The sequence below is a fragment of the Mesoplodon bidens genome (genome assembly GCF_964165515.1).
Source record: "Mesoplodon bidens genome assembly, chromosome: 5".
Taxonomy (NCBI): domain Eukaryota; kingdom Metazoa; phylum Chordata; class Mammalia; order Artiodactyla; family Ziphiidae; genus Mesoplodon; species Mesoplodon bidens.
This window is the reverse complement of record NC_138161.1, coordinates 60,699,920-60,721,653: the sequence shown is the minus strand read 5'-3', so window position 1 is coordinate 60,721,653 and position 21,734 is coordinate 60,699,920. Positions and strand designations below refer to the sequence as shown.

Sequence of the window (21,734 nt, the reverse complement as noted above, 5' to 3'; positions counted from 1 at the left end):
ATTGGTGTGTGTACTATCTGCTCTTTAAAAGACATCTTTTCTCTTTGAAGAGATGCTCTTTCAAAAACTCTTTTCAAAGAGTGTCCCGGATCCTTTCACAGGGTGCTTCTTTATGTTGCAGAACAATGGCTTTTCAGTTATTGATTGAACAATCCTTTTTTCCTGTGTTCTTAAGAGGCCTGAAGCAGATGCTATGAGTTCCCCACCCAAATCTCTTCAGCCATGAGTACCATTTCAGTGCCCACCAGCTGACCTCCCAACTGCCGGCACCTAAATCTCTTTGCAGAGGGTTTCCTGTGGCCACCAGAGCCTGATCTACTTATACTCATGTGCTGGGCACTGACTCTCCCTGTCTTTGTGGGAACAGCCTTCAGTGGACGACTGACAGCAGGTGGCTGTCAATCAATGATGCTGAAAGGATGCTAATTCCTTTGCACCCCAGGTGGAATATAACGAGGTGCATATTTTTCAGTTGTTCCCACAACTCCCCAGCAGGATGGTGCTCCAAAATGTTGACTTGCTTGATAAGAACACGTATTGGCTTCCTTCAGTTCTGTCTTAATTCTCTATTCCCCTACTGGTGCTTTCCTAGGATCACGTCGCAAATAAACTGCCTGCATGCAAATACATGTCTCAGTGTCAACTTCTGGGGAACTCGAACTAAAAGGGAGCCCTTAGAACAACTTCAGAGGCATTTTATCATACCTCACCTGGGAAAATTGGTTCCCTTCTTCATACTCTTATATTGTGGCAATACATTAAAACTAATAACCTGAAAATATTGGATTATTACCAAAAAGGACTAAAAATCACCCATTCTATAATGAATAAGCTTTCCCATGAATTTTTAAGTATTTCTCTACATAAAGTTGGTAATGTAGAGTTTTTCATTTCACACTGCTTCTTACCCCTTTAGAAATTGTTTAAAATATACTTAAGGAAATAAAATCCATGTTGCTACATTGGATCTTAAATAATTTGGCTTGCAGAATTACGAATTACAAAGCTTTAGTTCATTTGCCAAAAGTAGAGATGAGTACACTGATTTCCTTTCATTTATAAGTCTACTTTTAGAAACCATTCATTTTTTCAATTTAAAGTTAATATTAGAATGCTATGGGATTCCATGTACTATATTTCCAAATCACAGTGGTACATGATTATAGGACTTTTTGCAGTCTATAGTGAGGGCACCAATTCAATTTCATGATCTTAAGTAACAATCTATAAAGAGGGAAATAAAAAACTTTAAAGTTCATACTGAAAACAAGCCAAAATACAATAAGGTGGCACGTTTTTTTAGCAGATCTTGCCACACCCACAAAAAAAGGGAAAAATGTTAATTTAAATCCACTTTTTATTCTTTGATTTTAACAATTATACACAACTTTTAACATAAAGATAGTGAAACCTCAAGGATAAGGAAGCACTATATATGACCTCTTCTATTCGTTCGTCAGGATGGAAGGAAGTTTCCAAAGGGTACAATGTGTGAGATTTAACACTGGAAAAATACATATGAAACTTGTTAACTGGCTCCACTTAGGATCAGGCACAGCACAATAAATAGAGAACTGCATCATCTTTTTAAAAGACTGTTGTTAACTTTAACACATTCTTACTAAAGAAATGTGATCAGTGACCAATGTGAAATTCTACAACATATGGGTGAAGGGACACTTACAATGAGGCTCTGAGCAAAGTTTCTCTAGCATCTTCACACCCATACATCAACATTCTTAAAAAGGAGTAAGAATGTACATTTCAAATTCAGAAAAACACATAAGAAACTTGGTCAAACTTTCTTTGCCATATCATTCATTACTAACACAATCCTAGTTTGCTGGTAGGTTTAAGGTAGGAATTGAAAGTTTTTGAAATTCTTTTAATTTCCACTGGTCTTTGGGCCTCTGGGTAGGAGGCCACATTGGAAAGCAAACTGATTCAGCAGCACCATTATACCCATGTCTCAACAAATCACTGCACAATTTTTATCTTCCAATATTCTGAAAGGTTAAAAAAAGATACATGGCAGAATACTTATCCTGAACAGCAGGCCACTGTAAGAACATGTAATCTGCAAGGATTTAAACAAACATAGCTGAATTCTCTAACTGCATCTTTCCTTAACAGACCAAAAGAAACACGTTACCTAATGTGCCTTATCATACAAACACAGAAGCTTTTATTTTAAAACATATACTTAAAAGATAGGAGGAAATGATCTTTTTTCACATGACCCAGATTCTGTTATCAGCAGATATAAGAATTAACTTCATCCCTACGAAACAGAATGGAAACTGTTATGTTGCTACAGCTACAGGTATTCTGAGAAATCTTTTGAGCCAGTGAATCAAAAACCACATGGAAGAATATTTTTTACAATCAGGAAGCTGTTGTTCAAAAATTCAATTAGCAAACAAACAAACATGTGACACAGGTCATTATCTTGTAAAAACATAATGCCACTCTGGCCCCAAGAATCACTAAAGCCCAGCTGGTCCTTAAAGGTGCTAACAGCCTTTAACCACTACTAAATATCTTCTCTGTGGCATTTTACTGCCCATCACATTGCCACATGATTCTTAGAAGCTTAGGCTTCTACGACGTTTGAGGAAAAAAAAAGAGGGTGTGATGTGGATCAAGTTCTTGGTGATTGTTTTAAACATAACTTTAAAAAGAATTTCCTAGTAATGTAGTATAATAGTCCTTGATACCGAATTTTTCCTAGTGAAGTAAAATAGGCTTCAACAAGATGATGTTAATCTAAGTTTGATCACCTGGCTCCTTTTTCACTTTTTTAGAGGGCACTGATTCATCTATTGTGCTGAGTCCCACAAATGCCTGCTTTAAAAACAGTACAGTTCTCAACAGTTTCCCACAAATATTCTTGATTTATACTGGGGGAAGCAACACATAATAGAAACATTAATTATTCATGTTTTAAAAAAGTAATTACTTCCTACAAAGCAGGTTACTTAGCAAAATGCTAAGCTGCAAATAACTTTACCACACAGATATTGAGTCATTTCACAATGAACCTGACAAAATGTATAGAAATCTGGCCTTCCATTCCAAATCCATTGCAAAGAGAGTACATGCAGTAGTCCTGTTTACAATTTAATGACGATGAGGAAAGGGCAAACCTAGGACAAGGAGAGACGTCACCCTACATACACGTTTACAGTAGTATAGCCATTGTATATCCTATTTACTACATTCACCACTTTGGAGAAAGGATCAGGGAGGCCCTTCAAACACTGGAACAAAGGAATGTTTGTTTTATATAAGACCTACCAAATAAACAGGGAAACAAATGATAACACACATAGGCACTAGTCTCAAAGCTGCACAATAAAGAAGCAAAGGGTTTGAGATGAGAAGTTTAGGAAAATATACACATATGAGAGCTTGCTGAGGAAAAGGAGGAAATAAATCACAGTTCTAATCTTCAAGGCTACGGAATGCATTCTGCATATCTTCAAGAAGTTGTGCATAGTCGGCCTTGATCTTTGCCTCACCATCTTTCACTGGATCCTGAAAGAAGACATGACAGAATTCCATTTACCTTTGGAAAATAATTTTCAGAACAAATAGTGAGTTATTTATATTTACTATATTTGAGTACTAGGTTGAGTTACACTGGTAAAACACAGGCAGGAGGCAGAATTAACCTTATTTTTCTTTTTTCCTTTAAGGGTAGAAATGTATAAAGTAGTCATCCAACCAAACAGAAGACAAAATTTCTGTTTTGTGTCTTGCTTGCTAACTGTATTCAACAACCAATGGATTTACCCTCAACAATATGCAAAATATTAGGAAATTATGCAGCAATGTGTATTAGATGCATTCCTCTCTGTGTATATGATAGTTGGAATTTAATCAAAACAGAATTTACTATTCAAGGTCTGGTAGTATCACGTTGGGACGGGGGAGTAAAATTTCTAAAATAACCTCAAAATGCACCCCATTTAAAATCTGTATGGAAAGGACCTTAATTGAGTAAAATGTATGAAAGAAACCTTAAAGTGTTTAAGCCTTCTGACCCAATCATTCCACTTCTGAGAACATATACTAGGAAAATACACAAAACCAACTACATGAACAAAGTTGTCCATACCAACAACTGGAAATTTCCTAAATGCCTAAGAATAGGAAAACATTATTCTCCAGCCACAAAATAGTGCTATAGAAAAATACTTAATGATATTAAAGAACAACTGAAATGTTAATTTGATACAATGTACCTGTAAACAGAAAAAAGACAGCACCTTTAGTTATACTACCAGAAGTCATCACTATTATATTATTGCATATATTTTTTTATCATCTTCCTATGAATGTATAATTTTTAAAAATAAAATTTGGATCAAATTACATATGGAATTTCTTTGCAACCAAATTTTTCACTAATTATACCATAAGCGTTTCCCTGTGTCTTTGGATATTCTTTGAAAAAAAGATGTTAATGCCTTTATAATATTTTTGCTGTAATGTACATGCCACAATGACTCCGTTCACTTCTGGATGACATTTAAAAGTTTAATATACAATCTTCTACATACATCCATATAAAAATCTCTAATTATTTCCTTGGGTTATAAGTTTTGAAATGGAAAGACAGGACTCAAAGGGTGTGAATATTTTAAAATCCTTGATACAGTGAGTGTCTACACAAATTTACTTCCAATCTATAATGCAAACACTATATACATAACATACACATTCAGAGAATCACTCTTAATTTCTCAGTAGGAGATTAGTAAATATACTTGGATGTCATGACTTAGAAATAATTAAATACAACTCGACTGATCAAGTATTTTAAAAACAATCTTACACATTTGAGTTTCTACAGATAATTTCACTTAATTATCTATTTATGTCTTGTGTACTTCCCAAAGAATGAGAGTCTACTTAAAAGTAAAAATGACGTGTAATAGGATACTTGAAGTAAGCAGCAGAAATCGTTTCAGAAGAGCGCCGGGATTAGATATTAACAGGCACTTGAGGTAAGGTAATTGCTGCTTAGCAATGATTTTAGCTCTAAATTGCCTGGCACTTAAGACAAAAGGGAAAACACGTCAGCGTTTATTTTAGACGTGACATACTACAATCTTTATCATGTGAATTCCTATTTGAACATAGCTTTGAGGTCTCTTCTGGTTTTACATTACCCGAGCATGTATGAAAATGATAAATGCCAGTTTCACACACCAGGTTTGGGACCCAAATATTTTAAAAAATCAAAAAGAAACACTTACTACTAAAAAAAGTTTATGGTAGAAACAAATATACCTTGAATTTCATGGAGGAAAGCTTATAGAGGATCTCCCCCATGTGCTCACGGATAATGGACCATGTGATTTTATTGTCACTCTGGGCAGTGGTTTCAACAGCTCTGCGGGCCATGTCATAAAATGCAATCATGTTGGACAGCATCCCTACTGTCTTGTAGAATGGGCAGAACCTAGGATAAATGAAAGTCAAAATAATAAACAAAAACAAAATCCAAGGAAGTTCATAGTTTTTCCTTCATCTATAAAATACCAGAGCATTAACATCTTTATTTAGATATGCACACTACTTATATTTATTGCATGATACATAAGGAATGAAAAAAGAATAGTGGAAAAGATCAATAATACTTAACCAGAGTTTTTGGACAGAGATGTCTCAGGAATAGGGGGTGGATGGAGAGATGGAGCTATGAATTCTTTTATTTAAAGAGTGACGTTAATTTTTGTTAACACAATCAAACAGGAAGAACAATGAAACAGTACTGCTACAATCTAATGACTCTCTGAGGGTTTGTGTTTGTACAGTGCAGTTAAAGCAGTTACCCAAATGGTAAAATAACTGAGTTGTAAAGACTCCCTTGTGACAGTCAGTGAAGGTTTAATAAATAATAGGAAAGCAGGGAACTGTAATTTCCTAAAGTTAATAAGCATTCCCTTTCTCCAGTAATGTGTTCACTTTCATTTACACATATCTTTTAATAATGAAGACACAGAAGTTAATATTCAACTTGCATCACATGCATTCTAATCAAATTTCCAACGCATTTAAACTTATTTGCATACACAATTTCATGCACACTCTCTTACACTATTTTCAAATAATTTTCCCTTTGTGGGGTTATCTTTGTGTGGATGGTTCCTAGAGCTTCTTAAGTTCCTGAAACAGATTTTTTTGAGCCTTTCTGATTATACTGTCATATTTTCTGCTTGTCTTACATTCTGGTAATCTTCCTATGTGTTCAGTTTCCACAGTTTCAGTCTTATATGGGTCCAAATATGATTGAGGGAGAAAAACTAGCCTATGATGAAAGGGTTCAAATTATCAAAGTTTAAAAGAAATGGGAACTTTTAAATAAGCCATGGAAGTAGCAGAGACAATAATGAAAAACAAGCACTGGGCAGGAGTAGCAGGGACTGGTGAGACGTCCGACAGGGACTTCAGTAGAAAGAAAAAGAATAGGACTCTTGGGCTTCCCTGGTGGCGCAGTGGTTAAGAATCTGCCTGCCAATGCAGGGGACATAAGTTCGAGTCCTCGTCCAGGAAGATCCCACATGACGCGGAGCAACTAAGCCCACGCGCCGCAACTACTGAGCCTGCACTCTAGAGCCCACGAGCCACAACTACTGAGCCCACGTGCCACAACTACTGAAGCCCACATGCCTAGAGCCTGTGCTCTGCAACAAGAGAAGCCACCAAAATGAGAAGCCCGTGCTCTGCAACAAAGAGTAACCCCCGCTCTCTGCAACTAGAGAAAGCCCGTGCGCAGCAATTAAGACCCAACGCAGCCATAAACAAACAAACAAACAGAATAGAACTCTTGGGAAATGAGGCACGAAAGTATATTATTTAGGAAAAAAGTTGGGCTTCCCTGGTGGCGCAGTGGTTGAGAGTCCGCCTGCCGATGCAGGGGACACGGGTTCGTGCCCCTATCCTGGAAGATCCCACATGCCGCGGAGCGGCTGGGCCCGCGAGCCATGGCCGCGGAGCCTGTGTGTCCGGAGCCTGTGCTCCGCAACGGGAGAGGCCACAGCAGTGAGAGGCCCGCGTACAGCAAAAAAAAAAAAAAAAAAAAAAAAAAAGAAAAAGGAAAAAAGTAGAAGAGGCGCAGGCTGTGGTAACAGGTAGTGAGAAAAGCTTCTGAAAGAGGCAACGATCCCCAGGCTCCGTACACTACACCACAATTTAATCTAATTAAAGATGGCTGGATAATGAGTGAAAACACTGTCATAACTGGAAAAATGAGCCAACTCAAGACAAGGGAACATACTGGATCACTAGATGTCTGCTATGAAAATGTAAAATAAACCTATACACCGAGTCAGAGTGTGTCTGTATGAGAAAAAAAAGGCGGGGAGGGTTTTGTTGTTTGGGTTTTTTTTTTTTTTTTTTTTTTTTTGCGGTATGCGGGCCTCTCACTGTTGTGGTCTCTCCCGTTGCGGAGCACAGGCTCCAGACGCACAGGCTCAGCAGCCATGGCTCACGGGCCCAGCCGCTCCGCGGCATGTGGGATCTTCCCGTACCAGGGCACGAACCCGTGTCCCCTGCCTCGGCAGGCAGACTCTCAACCACTGTGCCACCAGGGAAGCCCCGAGGGGAGGGTTTTAATGTGTAGGCAGCTCCTTCTTCAAAACTTGACAGAATATCCTCAAATTAAAAAAAGAAAATCAGGGCTTCCCTGGTGGCGCGGTGGTTGAGAGTCTGCCTGCCAATGCAGGGGGCACGGGTTCGAGCCCTGGTCTGGGAAGATCCCACATGCCACGGAGCAACTGGGCCCGTGAGCCACAACTACTGAGCCTGCGCGTCTGGAGCCTGTGCTCCGCAACAAGAGAGGCCACGACAGTGAGAGGCCCGCGCACCATGATGAAGGGTGGCCCCCGCTTGCCACAACTAGAGAAAGTCCTTGCACAGAAACGAAGACCCAACACAGCCAAAAATAAAAATAAAAATTAAAATTAAAAAAAAAAAAAAAAAAAAAAAAAAAGAAAATCAGGCTAGATTACCTGTCATAAGGAGTATATCCATTTTGTTGAAGGAAGTCATCTTTGATAAGTTTTGCTACCTCCAGAGTGATTTTATCTGTTTCTGCTAGTGATGCCTAGAAGAGGAAAAAATACATTTTTAGAAATTTACTGCCACAACGTGGGACCAATAGTTCTAATCAGTTAGCATGCAGAAACCACATAATCAACACATGATCACCTATCATTAATAAATTCACTTCATAACTGCTTCCTGATTGATGTTCTTTTTTGGATTTTGTTGTGAAAACATATAAATTTACCATCGTAACCGTTTTTAAATGTAGTTCAGTAGGTTAAGTATGTTCACATTGTTGTGAAACAGATTTCCATAACTTTTCATCTTACAAATTTGAAACTCTATACCCATTAAATAACAACTCTCCTTCTGCCCTCCCGGTCCCTGTTAACCACTACTCTACTTTCTATTTCTATGAACTTGACTACTTCAGATATGTTATATATAAGTATTTGTCTTTTTGTGACTTGTTTATTTCACCTAACATAATGTCCCCTCAAGGTTCATCCAAGTTGCAGCATGTGTTAGAATTTCCCTTCCTTCTCAAGGCTGAAATGGATTATTAATTCCATTGTGTGTGCATGTGTGTGCGTGTGCGCACACAAGTGTGTTGCAAAGGACATCTGGGTTGCTCCCACCTTTTAGTGCTTAGATGTTTCTATGAACATGGGTACACAAATAGGCTGATTTTTTTTGAAACACCACATAGAGAGAGAAATGCCCAGCCAACCCTTAGCTATTCCAGTCATCCTAGCCCAGGCACCAGACATGTGAGGGAAGAAACTTTCAAATGACTATGGTCTCAGCCACCATATGACTGCAAAAACTGTATGAGGGGACCCAAGCAAGACTTCTCATCTGAGCCCACTAACCCCAAAAACCATGAGCAAAAAAACACTATTTAAGCCACTATATGTCGGAGTGGTTTGTTATTCAATAATAATCTAAACACCAGTCATCTTTCTACTTTCCATAACACAAGCAGGTCCCTCAAATATCTGCTGGATAAAGGAATAATCTAAAATTCTATTAGTTTAAAAAATATTTAATAAATACTCATTCTCCCAGCAAGAATCCGCATATCCAAGGTTCTGTTTGTCCTTAAAAAGCTTCAGTGCAACTCACAGACCTGTCTTCCACAAGATTTTACAACCTACCTTTCCCACAAGCTGTACAATTTCTGCCAAGTCTTCTTCTTCCTGCAGAATCTCCTTAGCTTTGGTCCTCAGAGGAACAAACTCTGTGAAGTGTTTGTCATAGTACTCATCCAAGGCACGCATGTACTTGCTGTAGCTGATCAACCAGTTGACAGATGGGAAATGCTTCCGTTGAGCTAGTTTCTTATCTAAGCCCCAGAACACCTTATTTAAAGACAAAATCAAAAACAAAACATAAAAATTTTTCTTAAAAACAATTTTTTTTGAAGTACTGAAATATATTTGTTTGTCCTAAATATGCAATTCTATACTTTTCTGGTCAAATTATTTATCTTTCTAGTATATAACAAGTATAAATGAAATAGAATAAAACTGCAAATAGGAAAATGTATTTCTTTTCATTTCAGTATGGGTAATATCTACAAATCAAAATTTCCTTAATAGTATGTCAAATCTGAGAGCAAAAAACTGACTCCTTTGAAGATTATGATGGTGCAATATAAACAGATGAACCAGAAAATGCTTATTAAGATAGATGCTTCACTTTAATGAAAACCTCTAAATGTTCTGAATAAATTCAGTTCCATATCATTAAGGGCCAATCCTAAAAGATCTGACAGTCATTTTTCTGAGGCCAAACATACATACGTATTTTATGCGTTCCTAACTTTGCTCCCCATTTCCCTGTAATTCAAAATTCAAAATTTTAGCAAAGGCTAAACATCTTGAAAGTTGTAAATTTAGCCTCTGCCACTTCCTTTTATCTGAAACTGACAGAAATATAGGCAAATATTCTATTTTTCCCATATGAATAATACATATGCTTATAAATGTATCAACATTAAAAAAATTATAGCTCTGATTTATATACATCTTTCATTTAGGCTTACTTTAAAAAATTATTTATTTATTTATTTTTTATACAGCAGGTTCTTATTAGTTATCTATTTTATACATATTAGTGTATACGTATCAATCCCAATTTTCGAGTTCATCCCCCCCCCCACCCCCCCCACCCCCCCCACCCCGGCTTACTTTTTTTTTTTTTTTTTTTTTTGCGGTACGCGGGCCTCTCACCGCTGTGCCCCTCCCGCCGCGGAGCACAGGCTCCGGACGCGCAGGCCCAGCGGCCATGGCTCACGGGCCCAGCCGCTCCACGGCACGTGGGATCCTCCGGGACTGGGGCACAAACCCACGTCCCCTGCATCAGCAGGCGGACCCTCAACCGCTGCACCACCAGGGAAGCACGCCCCCAGGCTTACTTTTAATGGCCAGGTTGGCTGGCTATCCACTAGAATTCATGCCCTTGTCACTGGGAAGCTGCCTAGGCAGAAACTACACTTTCTAAGTTTTGCTTTCATCTGGGTGTGGCTAACAGAATGAGTGGAGTGACCAGGCGTGAGCCCAAAGTAGGTGTGCCTTCTACACAGTCCCCCTGTACCAGCCAGATGCAGACAATTACCAGGCTAGGTGGAGCCCAAGGTGGAAGAAGTGCTGGTTCTGGATTACTGTGGAATGGAAAAGAGCTGCCCTCTAATAGCGTTACCTGCCTTGGACCATACCACGAGGAGAAACTTCTATGGGGTTTTTGCCATTATATCTTTTTTTGTTTCGTTTTGTTTTTTTGCAGTACGCGGGCCTCTCACTGTTGTGGCCTCTCCCGTTGCGGAGCACAGGCTCCAGACGCGTAGGCTCAGCGGCCATGGCTCACGGGCCCAGCCGCTCCGTGGCATGTGGGATCTTCCGGGACTGGGGCACGAACCCGTGTCCCCTGCATCGGCAGGCGGACTCTCAACCACTGTGCCACCAGGGAAGCCCCATTATATCTTTTTTGGGTCCATTTATTTCTACTCCTAGGGTTACTCTAACTCAAAGTGTAGTATTACTCTAACACGAGTAAAACTTTGCTACCCGAATGTATTTTCCACTTACAGAATATTAAGTCTATTATAAACTCTAGATAAAGAGCTAAGAAAGAACAGACAGCACTGAAGACTTTCAGTAGTAAGAATGTTGCTAAAACAGACTTTACCACTGCCTACTCTTCAGTGACCAAATGAAATATTTCACAATGATGTGGACAGCCTGGGGTGGGGTGGAGCTCAGAAGCTGACTACACTAGGGAAAGATATACCTGAACAATACCAAGAGTAGCAGATGTAACTGGATCAGAAAAATCACCACCAGGTGGAGAAACTCTAAATTTAAAAGAAGAAAAAGTCATTAGAAATACTTATGGAAAATAACTTGTATATAAAAGCAATTTTTTGCAAGTCAATTTTAATGTAAATAACTTTAGAAATAAGACCTTTGGAAAGAAAATCTTATACAAAAATCTTAAATAAAAACCAGTACTAAGTTGAAAATTAAGAACGACAACTATTAAACACCTTCTAGTTTGAGAAATGAGACAGATTTAATTATAATCTGTGTCACTATTCTAATCAAACAGATGAAGCAGGAAGGAAGGAAAAGGTCTGAGAACAACATATGGCTTTATGTGGGGATCGTGAATCTTCACATTGTTTTTATCATGATACAGTCTTACCTTAACATGTCTATAATTTTCTAAATTATTTCTATGATATCGTGAGTTGAATATAATAAATCAGTCAAGTCAAATCTATAGAACCAGAACATGTAGAGATGACCTAAACATGTGCATTTTAAAGAGCTCCTTGGATGACTCGAGTGCAACCTTGGTTAAGAATCACTGCTCTCAGGGGGGGCTAAAAATTGTCTCTTTAAAATAAATAACCTTTTTTCTTATGAAAAGCACAGTTTTGATACTTACGCTCCTACAATGCTGACACTCCCTTCTCTCTCAGGATTTCCAAGACATTTCACTCTGCCAGCTCGCTCATAGAATGAGGCCAGACGGGCACCGAGATATGCAGGATATCCACTATCTGAAAAATGAAAAGAAATTTTAAAGAGAGGTTCTAAGCCAATCCCCAAATCCTAACAGTCTTGCTTATGTAATAAGCAATACAAAGACTTACCTGCAGGCATTTCAGCTAAGCGACCAGAGATTTCTCTAAGAGCCTCAGCCCATCTAGAGGTAGAGTCAGCCATCATACTGACGTGATAGCCCATGTCACGGAAATATTCTGACAGTGTAATTCCTAAATTGGGAAGAATATTACAAGTCATAATCCTACAAAGTATAATCCTGACTTTTTCACCCTTAAGAAAAATTTAAAGCAATAAGTTCCTAAGACTTCTAGCTCTTCATCATAATCTGTGCTCCTTCTTTTGGGCACACAGCTGAACTATATTGTCTAGCCTCCTCTGCGTTTAGATGTGGCAAGTAACTGACCCCTATCTAATGGAATGTAAGAGTCATGTGTTCCACCACCAGGCAAGCCACACATCCTTCCATGCTACTTCTTCCTTCTGGCTTACTGAGAGGGTGAGAACTCCCAGGACCCATGGAAGATACGTGTCGAAATGAAAGAGCTCTTTTCAGCCTGTGTCCCAGCCCAAAAATGACAGAATAATGAAGACTGCCCTGATCATCTGAAATAAATGTCTATTATATTGAGCAACTTGATGTTTGGGTTTATCATAGCCTAGTATACATTTTTAAAAGTAGGAAAAGACTTTCCTCCCATTCTTGTTGAGATAATTAGACATAGGCATCAAAAAATCCTCAACTAATGAGCTTGTTTGGTTATTTTTCAAAAATAACAAGTGTTATTAACGTGAGTAATAATCTTAATTATCCAGATCATTCTGCTATGCAGATTGGGTCCTCTCCTGTAAAATCACATACAGTAAACCACTTAGAAGAAGCTAATATACAGAAAGAAGTCCTGGGTTCTACTTCCTATTCTGTTAATCTTAGCAAAATAACTTCATTTCCCAGTGTGGTTTCCTAATCTGTGAAAATGGAATAACTCTCACCCTATCTATCTATACATATCAGATGAAATGGTTTCTATAAATGCCCTCTGCAAAGTACAAAGTACTATACAACTCTAAGATATTAGAAATGTATATTTGTTGCTACATCATAAGCATCCCCAAATCTACTGCCCTAATTCCCTTATTTTACCAGTAAAGAAACAGATGCTTACATAAGTAAAACAAAATAGTTGCTGGAAAACTCAGAACTTTACTATTTATCATATTACATCCTTCAGAATAAAAAATACTGACTTAGGCTTCCAAAACATGATCCAAGGAACAAAGTCTTTAAGAAATACCACTTATCATTATTAAGGCTTAAAAAACACAGTAATTATCACATATTTCAATCTGATGGTAGAATCAGATCCTCTCTTATACAAGTACACTATGTCTCTGTGATAACATTCACTAATGCCTGTGTGTATGTATTTATTAAAAAGACTTGATAGAAGAGACAGATACACATGACTAAACCTCGAAGAAGTCTCATAGACCACTTTCATAGACCTAAAGGTATCAGTGCCTACAAGAAAAAAAAAACAACAAACCCTCAAAATCAAAAGATAAGCAAACTAGGACAATATCTGCAATTTGTAACAGATGAAAGACTGATTTCAAAGAACTTTACCAATCCATATGATAAACAACTACTACCAATATAAAAATGGACAGAAGGCAGTTTGCAAATGGTTAATACACACAGAAAAGATGCTAGCTCACTGTAAGAAATACAGACCGAATAGGCATCTAATAAAGCAGGGACAGTAAAATGCTAATAATGATCAGATCTAGGTGTGGGGTACATGGGTATTCACTGTAATATTCTTTCAACTTTTCTGTATGATAATGACCATAAGAAAGTGTTGAAAAAATTAGCATTGGTGAGTATGTGAAGAAGCAGAATTCTTGTCCACTGTTATTCCTTTTCAAGAGCTATTAGAAACTAAAATCTAAATTAACAGTTGTATTCTTAGCAATTTTACTTCTAAGAACTTACCTGACAAAAATACAAAGAAACATGCACATAAAACATACAAAGCCACAGTGTAAAAAACATGCTTAAGAATGTTTTATGGTATGAAGTTTGTGGGAGCAAAAAAATTATCAATAATCCAAGTGCCCCCTAAAAGGATGCTGGTTAAATAAATTATGATATATCCATACAAAGGGATACTGTGCAGCCATTTAAAAGAAGTAGGTAGACTTCTTGTCCTAAAATAGTAGATGAGTATGTCACTTTCTCCTTCTCCTCATACGAGTAACCACCAAACAAGGAGAACAAGAAATATAGAAACACAAACTCCATAGTCAAAAACTAGGGGCCATGTTTAGCTTTACAACAAAATAATGAGGAAAGCCAACTAAATGAGATAAAAAACAAACAAGGGGGTGGAAAGACAGGAAGAATTCACCTGAGGCTGCACATCTCAGATTAAGCTTTTGCAAACCAGAAGTACATCCTGAGGGGCAAAACCAAGAATCCGTTGTCTGGAACACAGTAAAAGGGGTACAGGACTAGTGGCAGGGGTTCCTTGGACCCAGTTTGGCATCAAGGGGAAGTAGAGAGATGGGGACAAATAAAACAAAGGCAGGCACTCCTTTTCAGTAAGTAAAAAGTGAATGAGGCAGGGTAGAAGAGAAAGAATTCATTGTAAGTGGCCTTGTAGCTGTGGATTTTTGTTGGCAGGAAAGAAAAAGTAAAATAACTTACACAACTCCATGTTATAACAAACTTCACAGATTACCAGGAAGAATTCCTGCTACCCTGGGCCATAGTAACAACCATTCCCTCCCATCTCCTGCAAAGATGATTAATAGTAATAATAAACATCAGCACAGGAACTAAACAAAAATAAAAGAAAGAAAGAGACAGAAGAGCAGAGTACAACAATGAACCTGCCAAGAAACAAATGAAAACTGTGACCACAATTAATTAATAAAAGAAAATCTTAATATTGCATCCTACCACAAAATAAAAATCTCAAAGAATATACAGTAAGATCACAAAAGATGTTTCATGAGCCAGCAGAACTCAGCAAAGAGCTAGAAGGACATAAAGGCTTCATTGGAAGCAATACAAAGAATACACGTTGATTACCCTGTTAAAAAATGGATAAAAGGCTAAATAAAAAGAATTAGAGGGGCTTCCCTGGTGGCGCAGTGGTTGAGAGTCCACCTGCCAATGCAGGGGACATGGGTTCGTGCCCCCGTCCGGGAAGATCCCACATGCCGCATAGCAGCTGGGCCCGTGAGCCATGGCCACTAAGCCTGCACGTCCGGAGCCTGTGCTCCGCAACAGGAGAGGCCACAACAGTGAGAAGCCCGCGTACCGCAAAAAAAAAAACAAAAAAAAGAAAACAAAAAAACCATAATGGAAGAGAATAAGTTTCAGAAACAATTCTCAAAAATTTTCCAAAATAAAAGACATATTTATAAATTGAAAAGGTACACTATGTCTCAGGAAAAAATTATCAGAACTATCAATACTGGGATATATCCTAATAAAGTTATAAGACTTCAAGGTTAGGACTTCCCTGGTGGGGCCGTGGTTAAGAATCCGCCTGCCAATGCAGGGGACACTGTTTTGAGCCCTGGTCCAGGAAGATCCCACATGCCGCGGAGCAACAAAGCACGTGTGCCAGATACTGAGCCTGAGCTCCAGAGCCCGTGAGCCACAACTACTGAACCCATGTGCCACAAGTACTGAAGCCTGCACAGCTAGAGTCTGAGCTCCGAAACAAGAGAAGACACTGCAATGAGAAGCCCGTGCAACGCAATGAAGAGTAGCCCCCACTTGCGGCAACTAGAGAAAGCTCGTGCGCAGCAACGAAGACCCAACAATGAAGGCCCGACACAGCCAAAAAATAAATAAATAAATAAATAAAAAGAAGACTTCAAAGTTAAAGAGACATTCCTTTGGGTAAAAAGAAAAATCACCTATCAAAGGAAAAAAAGTAGGCCAGCATCAGGTCTCTCCCCAGCACTTAATGCTGAAATAAGAGTTCTCTAGGCAAGAAATACTGATCAAAAAATTTTATACTCTGCCAAACTGTTAAAATTTAAAGGCAGCTGAAAAAACCCAGACTTACAAAGAAACAAGAATTCAAATTTTGTCCAACCATGAAACAAATGGAAAAATTGTAGTCAAGGGACTGCCAGTGGGCATGACTCCATTTTACTAGGTCTAAGGCTAATACAAATACTGGATTTATGGTTATAGAAAAGAATACGAACATTATAAATCCTGAAAATGTAGAAATCAAAGCACCAAAAGCTGGTTGGAAGTGGGAGCAAAGATGAAAGATAATATATAAACATACTGATATTCAAAGTATTTCAGTTCGAAGCTGATAATTCAAGTTATAGAGATACAGATATATTCAGAGATACAGCAATGATAAAACATATAATGAAAAAAAAAACCAGTAGTACATCAATACATCATTTTAAAGTCATCAAAAAGATTGTGGCAGCTCTATTAATGTCTTAAATTGACATTCTCAAGATATAATAATATGTGAAATATTAAAAAAATATTCTAGGAACATAGTTGTGTGTATGAAGGTACTTTAGAATGAAAGAAAAGTTCTTTGGAAAAGAAAAAGTTTGGTGCTAGCTTAAAACTTAAGAACAGATATGTTAATCGCTTTTATTCCAATTCATATACTCACCAGTATAAATAGAGGCTTCTCTAGCAGCAACAGGCATATTAGAGGTATTGGCTACCAATGCTGTCCTCTTCATGATTGACTCTACCTTACCATCAACTTCCATCGTGAGCTAGAGGCAAACAATCTATCAGTGATCCCCAGAACATTTCAGTCCCCTTTTCATAACTTGTTTATATTTAATCCCTCTTATAATCTGTATTCCCAAAGCCATATTCCCATCACTCCAACCTCTTCCCTCTATCCCACTGTGCTGTAAAGAAAACAGCCAGTATTTCCATTTCATAAATGAAGCCCATTATTTTATGGAAAAAGCAATATTACTACAGTAACCTAGTAGATCATATAAAGGCTATGTAAAGTTCACACCTATAAATATTTTGCCTATTGTACCTTTCTCCCAATAACTGAAAACCACCAGACCACAAAAAGAAACTTTCAAGTGTTTGACTGAAAAATTCAAATTCCTCTCCTTGAGTATACAAACTGAATCACAGATATAATTAGAAAATTCCTTAAAAGATCCTTGACAAATGAGAACACTGCTCCAGATCCAACACAAAGCTTTATTAATTGCCAATTAAAGTTGATTAGTGGTATTTTCTCTAGAATAGTATTGGAAGCTTTATAGATACAGACCTCTGGGAAGTCCCGGAGGACTTCAGACATCTCATTTCCTCTCTCACCACATCCTACGTAGATGATCACATCACTGTTGGAATACTTGGATAGAGACTGCGATATCACGGTCTTTCCACAGCCAAAAGCCCCAGGGATTGCAGTAGTTCCTCCCTGTACACATCTATACAAATAAAACAAGCACGGATTACTTTACTCGCTAATACATACCAATAAATAACGTAGGTAAGTGACACAGAAATACAAGTTAAAGAACGAAAGCACTTTATAATACTGTCATCTGTATCTATATATATACTTAAAAAGATAGATATACAGATAGATATATAACAATTGCTCCCCTAGTTTCCACCTAGAGTAGTATATGTTGTTTATTATAAATTAATCATTTCTATCATCTTTAATGGCAAAAAGTGAAAGTATATTCCATAAGGTAACTGGGGAAGAGGAATATGAAAATAAATAAAATAGTACTAATGATATTCTGAATGCTTAAATAAATTAGTTTAGGGAAGGACAATATAAGAATTAAAGCTGAAAGAAAAATATAAACGCTTTGAAAGTTATCTTCTGAGGTAAAAAATAAGATCTAAGAAATTCCTATCTTGTTACAGAGGTTAATAAACGAAGACTTTTGTTAAGGTGTTAAGTCAATCCCCTTTTACCCATTCAATAGCGATTTATGAGGTACTTCCAAGGTACTACAAACTATGCTTGAGATGCTGGAGAGACAACAGCGGAGAAAATAGCTATGTTTCTGTATTCAAAGAGCTCACATTCCAGTGGAGTAAACTGGAGAGTCAGCTTGTGATAACAGTACCATTTAGCAACCACGTTCAAACTTTCCCTAAAAGGTGTCAGTGGAGAGTGAAATACCATTAAGGGCAGAGGGAAGTGAATGTCACAGGTGTATGTGTGCGTGCGGGTGAGTGTGTGTGTCAGGCAGGAGTGTCTGGGCAGGAGAAATGAGACATCATGCTAAGGGAAATTCCTTGGTAATAGTGTGTTTTATCATAAAATTCACACAAACACTGCATCCTTAATAACAGACTTTTCTCATATGAAACTAATACGCATTAAAATGTTTTCTCCTTCAAACCTTTCAGTGACTCTGATACACTAAGAAGGCATGTCCATTCCGCCTATGGCTTTGTATACGTCTTTCAAATCACCTTTAAGCCAGGGTGGGGAGGCAAGGCTGGGTGTGCCCCACTTTAGAAGTTCAACAATCCAATGTGGAAAGTGCTATCATAGAGACCATCCAAGGTTTGTGGGAGTACACAGGAAGGAGTACAAAGTCTGACACTGGATGGGAGTGGGGTTAGGAAATTCTTTCCAAAAGAAGCTAAGACCTGAAAGAAAATAGAAATTAGCCAGATACAAGGAAATAACATTCCACATAGAGGGAATAGAATGCCCAAAGGTCCAGGGGCAAGAGGGAGCATTGCTTGAAGAATTAAAAGTCCATTAAACCTGGAAGATGGTGTATAAGGAAGCAGTTGGGCAGGCAAGTGGCTGAGACAATACTGGAAGGTAAGCAATAGTCAGATCATGGGTGGCTTTGTAAGGAGTTAAGGAGTGTGTGTTTGTCTTGAGAGCAATAAAGAGCTCTGAAGGGTTTCAAGCAAAATTGTGCAGGATCACATATGTGTTTTAGCTGGATCACTATGTAATATGGACAACCACTTGGAAAGAAGGCAAAACTGAAGATGGGAAGTCTGATTAAATGTGTTTATTACAGGAATTAGGGTAAGATCCTTAATTATAGTCATGGAGTAGAGATGACAGATGCAGATAAAAATATTTAGGGAATAGAATAACAGCATTAGTTCACTAATTAGATGTGGGAGGGTAAAAATGATACTTGAGAGAAGTCATAGATTTTAGATTAGGCATTTACTGGATGTATGATAATGACATTGGTTGAGAGAGACAGCAAAGTTTCAAGGAAAGGAGTGGTGATTAAGATGATGATTAGTTTTAAACATACTGACTTTGAGGCACCTATAAGATATTCAAAAGGAGAGGTATAATCAGAAGTGGATATATGAGTCTGGAACTCAGAAGAGATCTGGGATGAAGATACAGGTTTAGAAATCATCATATATAGATGAACGTTTAAGTCTCGAGAGAGAATGAAGTCATCCACAGAGGGTAAGACATATAATGAGGAAAGAAAAGGGAAAACCTCCAAAAAATATCAAAATTAAGGGAGAAGGAACCTGCAACAGAGAATAAGCAATAGCTTCCTGTAGACAGAAGCTTACTGGAAAAGCAAAGAAAGAGGGTGTTTCAAAGAGGAAGGAGTAGAAAGCAATATCCAATATCCAAAGTTGTAGGAATTAAGAAAACACTAAAATGTACTTATTGAATTGGGAGTGACTGATGATGTTAGTGAGAGTAGTTTCGGTTGAGGGGTGGCACCACGGGCAGAGCAGTACAGTGAATTAGAGTGGGAAAAGTGGAGACAACTAATTTACTTTTTTAAAGAGGTTTGGCTGTGAAGATAGGGAGAAAAGTAGTGGAAGGTAGAAAGGGGAAAAGGGTCGAAGGTAGATGTCTTCTCATTAGATGGGAGATAAAGAGAATATCACTTAATGGGAGGTCTTTGAGGAAACATGAGGTGGGATAAACTCCAGAAAAAGGAGAGAAGTAAGGGATGGATGGGAATATGTACATTAACTGATGGAGTTCCAAATCTCATGGCCTCTCATTTGTCTGTGAAGGATCTAGCATGATCATTTGTTGAGAATGAAGGAGAAAGAAGACTGGAGTTGAAGCTCTGAGGCAAGTGGAGAGGTTTGAAATAGTCACTGAGGAGAGCAGGAGAATGATAATTAGGGAAATGCTGAACGACTGTGCCACAGTGGTGAGATACCAACTTGCACTTATTTATTTTTCTCAGCAGCCTGTGTGTAGACTTGGGAGAAGGAGATAGCAGGACTGATTCACAGTTGATATTTTGCCAGGTGGGCGTGACAGAAGACAAAGGAACCAAGAAAATTTAATATACTGACAGATGTTAGTAAAAGTGATAGACTATTAAATTTAAACTGGATAGTGAAGGATATGGAAACAGGAGGTACTGACTAAATAAGAAGAGTCCAAGTAATGAAGATCTTATGAGAGAGTAATAGTGAGAACAACGCACAGAGTAGGTTTAAAGGTAAGAGGCTGAAGAGTAAGTCATACATGGGTTGGTGATCAGAAGTTGAAAGAATTACTACATCACTGCTTCAGTCTTTTCTGTGAATTAAATGATGAAGTTATTTGTTAAAAGTAAAGCAGGGTAGGGCTTCCCTGGTGGCACAGTGGTTGAGAGTCCGCCTGCCAATGCAGGGGACACGGGTTCATGCCCCGGTCTGGGAAGATCCCACATGCCACGGAGCGGCTGGGCCCGTGAGCCATGGCCGCTGAGCCTGCACGTCCGGAGCCTGTGCTCCGCAACGGGAGAGGCCACAACAGTGAGAGGCCCGTGTACCGCAAAAGAAAAAAAAAAAAAAAAGTAAAGCAGGGTATGGTGATGCCTAAGATTTAAAGAGAAAGGAGGTTTTTAAGCAGGTGATGAAGAAAATGGCAAAGAGCAGACTACAAAGTAAGAAAGATTGCTGGGTAGCATAGAGAACCCAGTTGATGTTAGAACCCAGTTGATGTTAGAAGTCATCAATTTATAGTGACACCAATCTACTAATTCTGGGATAACTTAAGAAAAATAGTTATATTGTTTTGGCACAGATTTCCTTCTGGAAATTTCATTTTTTCAGAAAGTTTTAGAAATAATGCTTTCCTTTTGCAACTGTGAAAAAATAAATTTTCTTCAACAGTTTAATTCTCTAAATAAGCACTGGTAAAATACATTACTCTAGATAAAATGTATTACAGGATTAGCACATAAAATCTTTATCTATAAGGAAGTGAAACAATAAGCACATATAATAACTCTGAGGGAAAACCATGGGACACAAATCAAACTTACGGAAAAAGAGCATCAAGGACTCTCTGGCCAGTCAACAGAGGATGATTAGCTGGCAACTTCTCAGTGACAGGCCGAACCTGACGTACAGGCCATACTTGGACCATGCTGAACTTCTCCTTTATACCTTCAAATTCAAGCTCCAACACAACATCCTACAAAAATACAGCAGGACTTTAAGTACATTATAAACATTTCTTCCTCTAAAATCAAAGTAATGTCAGATTTCTCTTGGGGGGTTAGGGAGGTGGTATGTGGAAGTGGGGAGGGAGATTTACACTTTTTTATTGTAAATCTTTACATACTGTTCTAATTTTTTTTAAGTGA

General features: G+C 38.2%; 1 protein-coding gene across 1 annotated transcript in view; it reads right to left on the bottom strand.

Annotated features, from left to right (window-relative positions):
* Positions 1-1,339: 1,339 nt before the first annotated feature.
* ATP6V1A (ATPase H+ transporting V1 subunit A) overlaps positions 1,340-21,734 on the bottom strand; it is a 61,271-nt gene continuing 40,876 nt past the window's right edge. Inside the window, exons 6-15 of the mRNA XM_081235631.1 lie at positions 21,411-21,562; positions 17,435-17,597; positions 16,799-16,907; positions 12,218-12,340; positions 12,010-12,124; positions 11,350-11,413; positions 9,216-9,419; positions 8,022-8,116; positions 5,299-5,470; positions 1,340-3,537 (exon numbers count right to left, since the gene is read on the bottom strand). Coding sequence (XP_081091757.1) covers positions 3,445-3,537; positions 5,299-5,470; positions 8,022-8,116; positions 9,216-9,419; positions 11,350-11,413; positions 12,010-12,124; positions 12,218-12,340; positions 16,799-16,907; positions 17,435-17,597; positions 21,411-21,562 — 1,290 coding nt within the window. The 3' untranslated portion in view covers positions 1,340-3,444. The remainder of the gene's footprint in view (positions 3,538-5,298; positions 5,471-8,021; positions 8,117-9,215; positions 9,420-11,349; positions 11,414-12,009; positions 12,125-12,217; positions 12,341-16,798; positions 16,908-17,434; positions 17,598-21,410; positions 21,563-21,734) is intronic.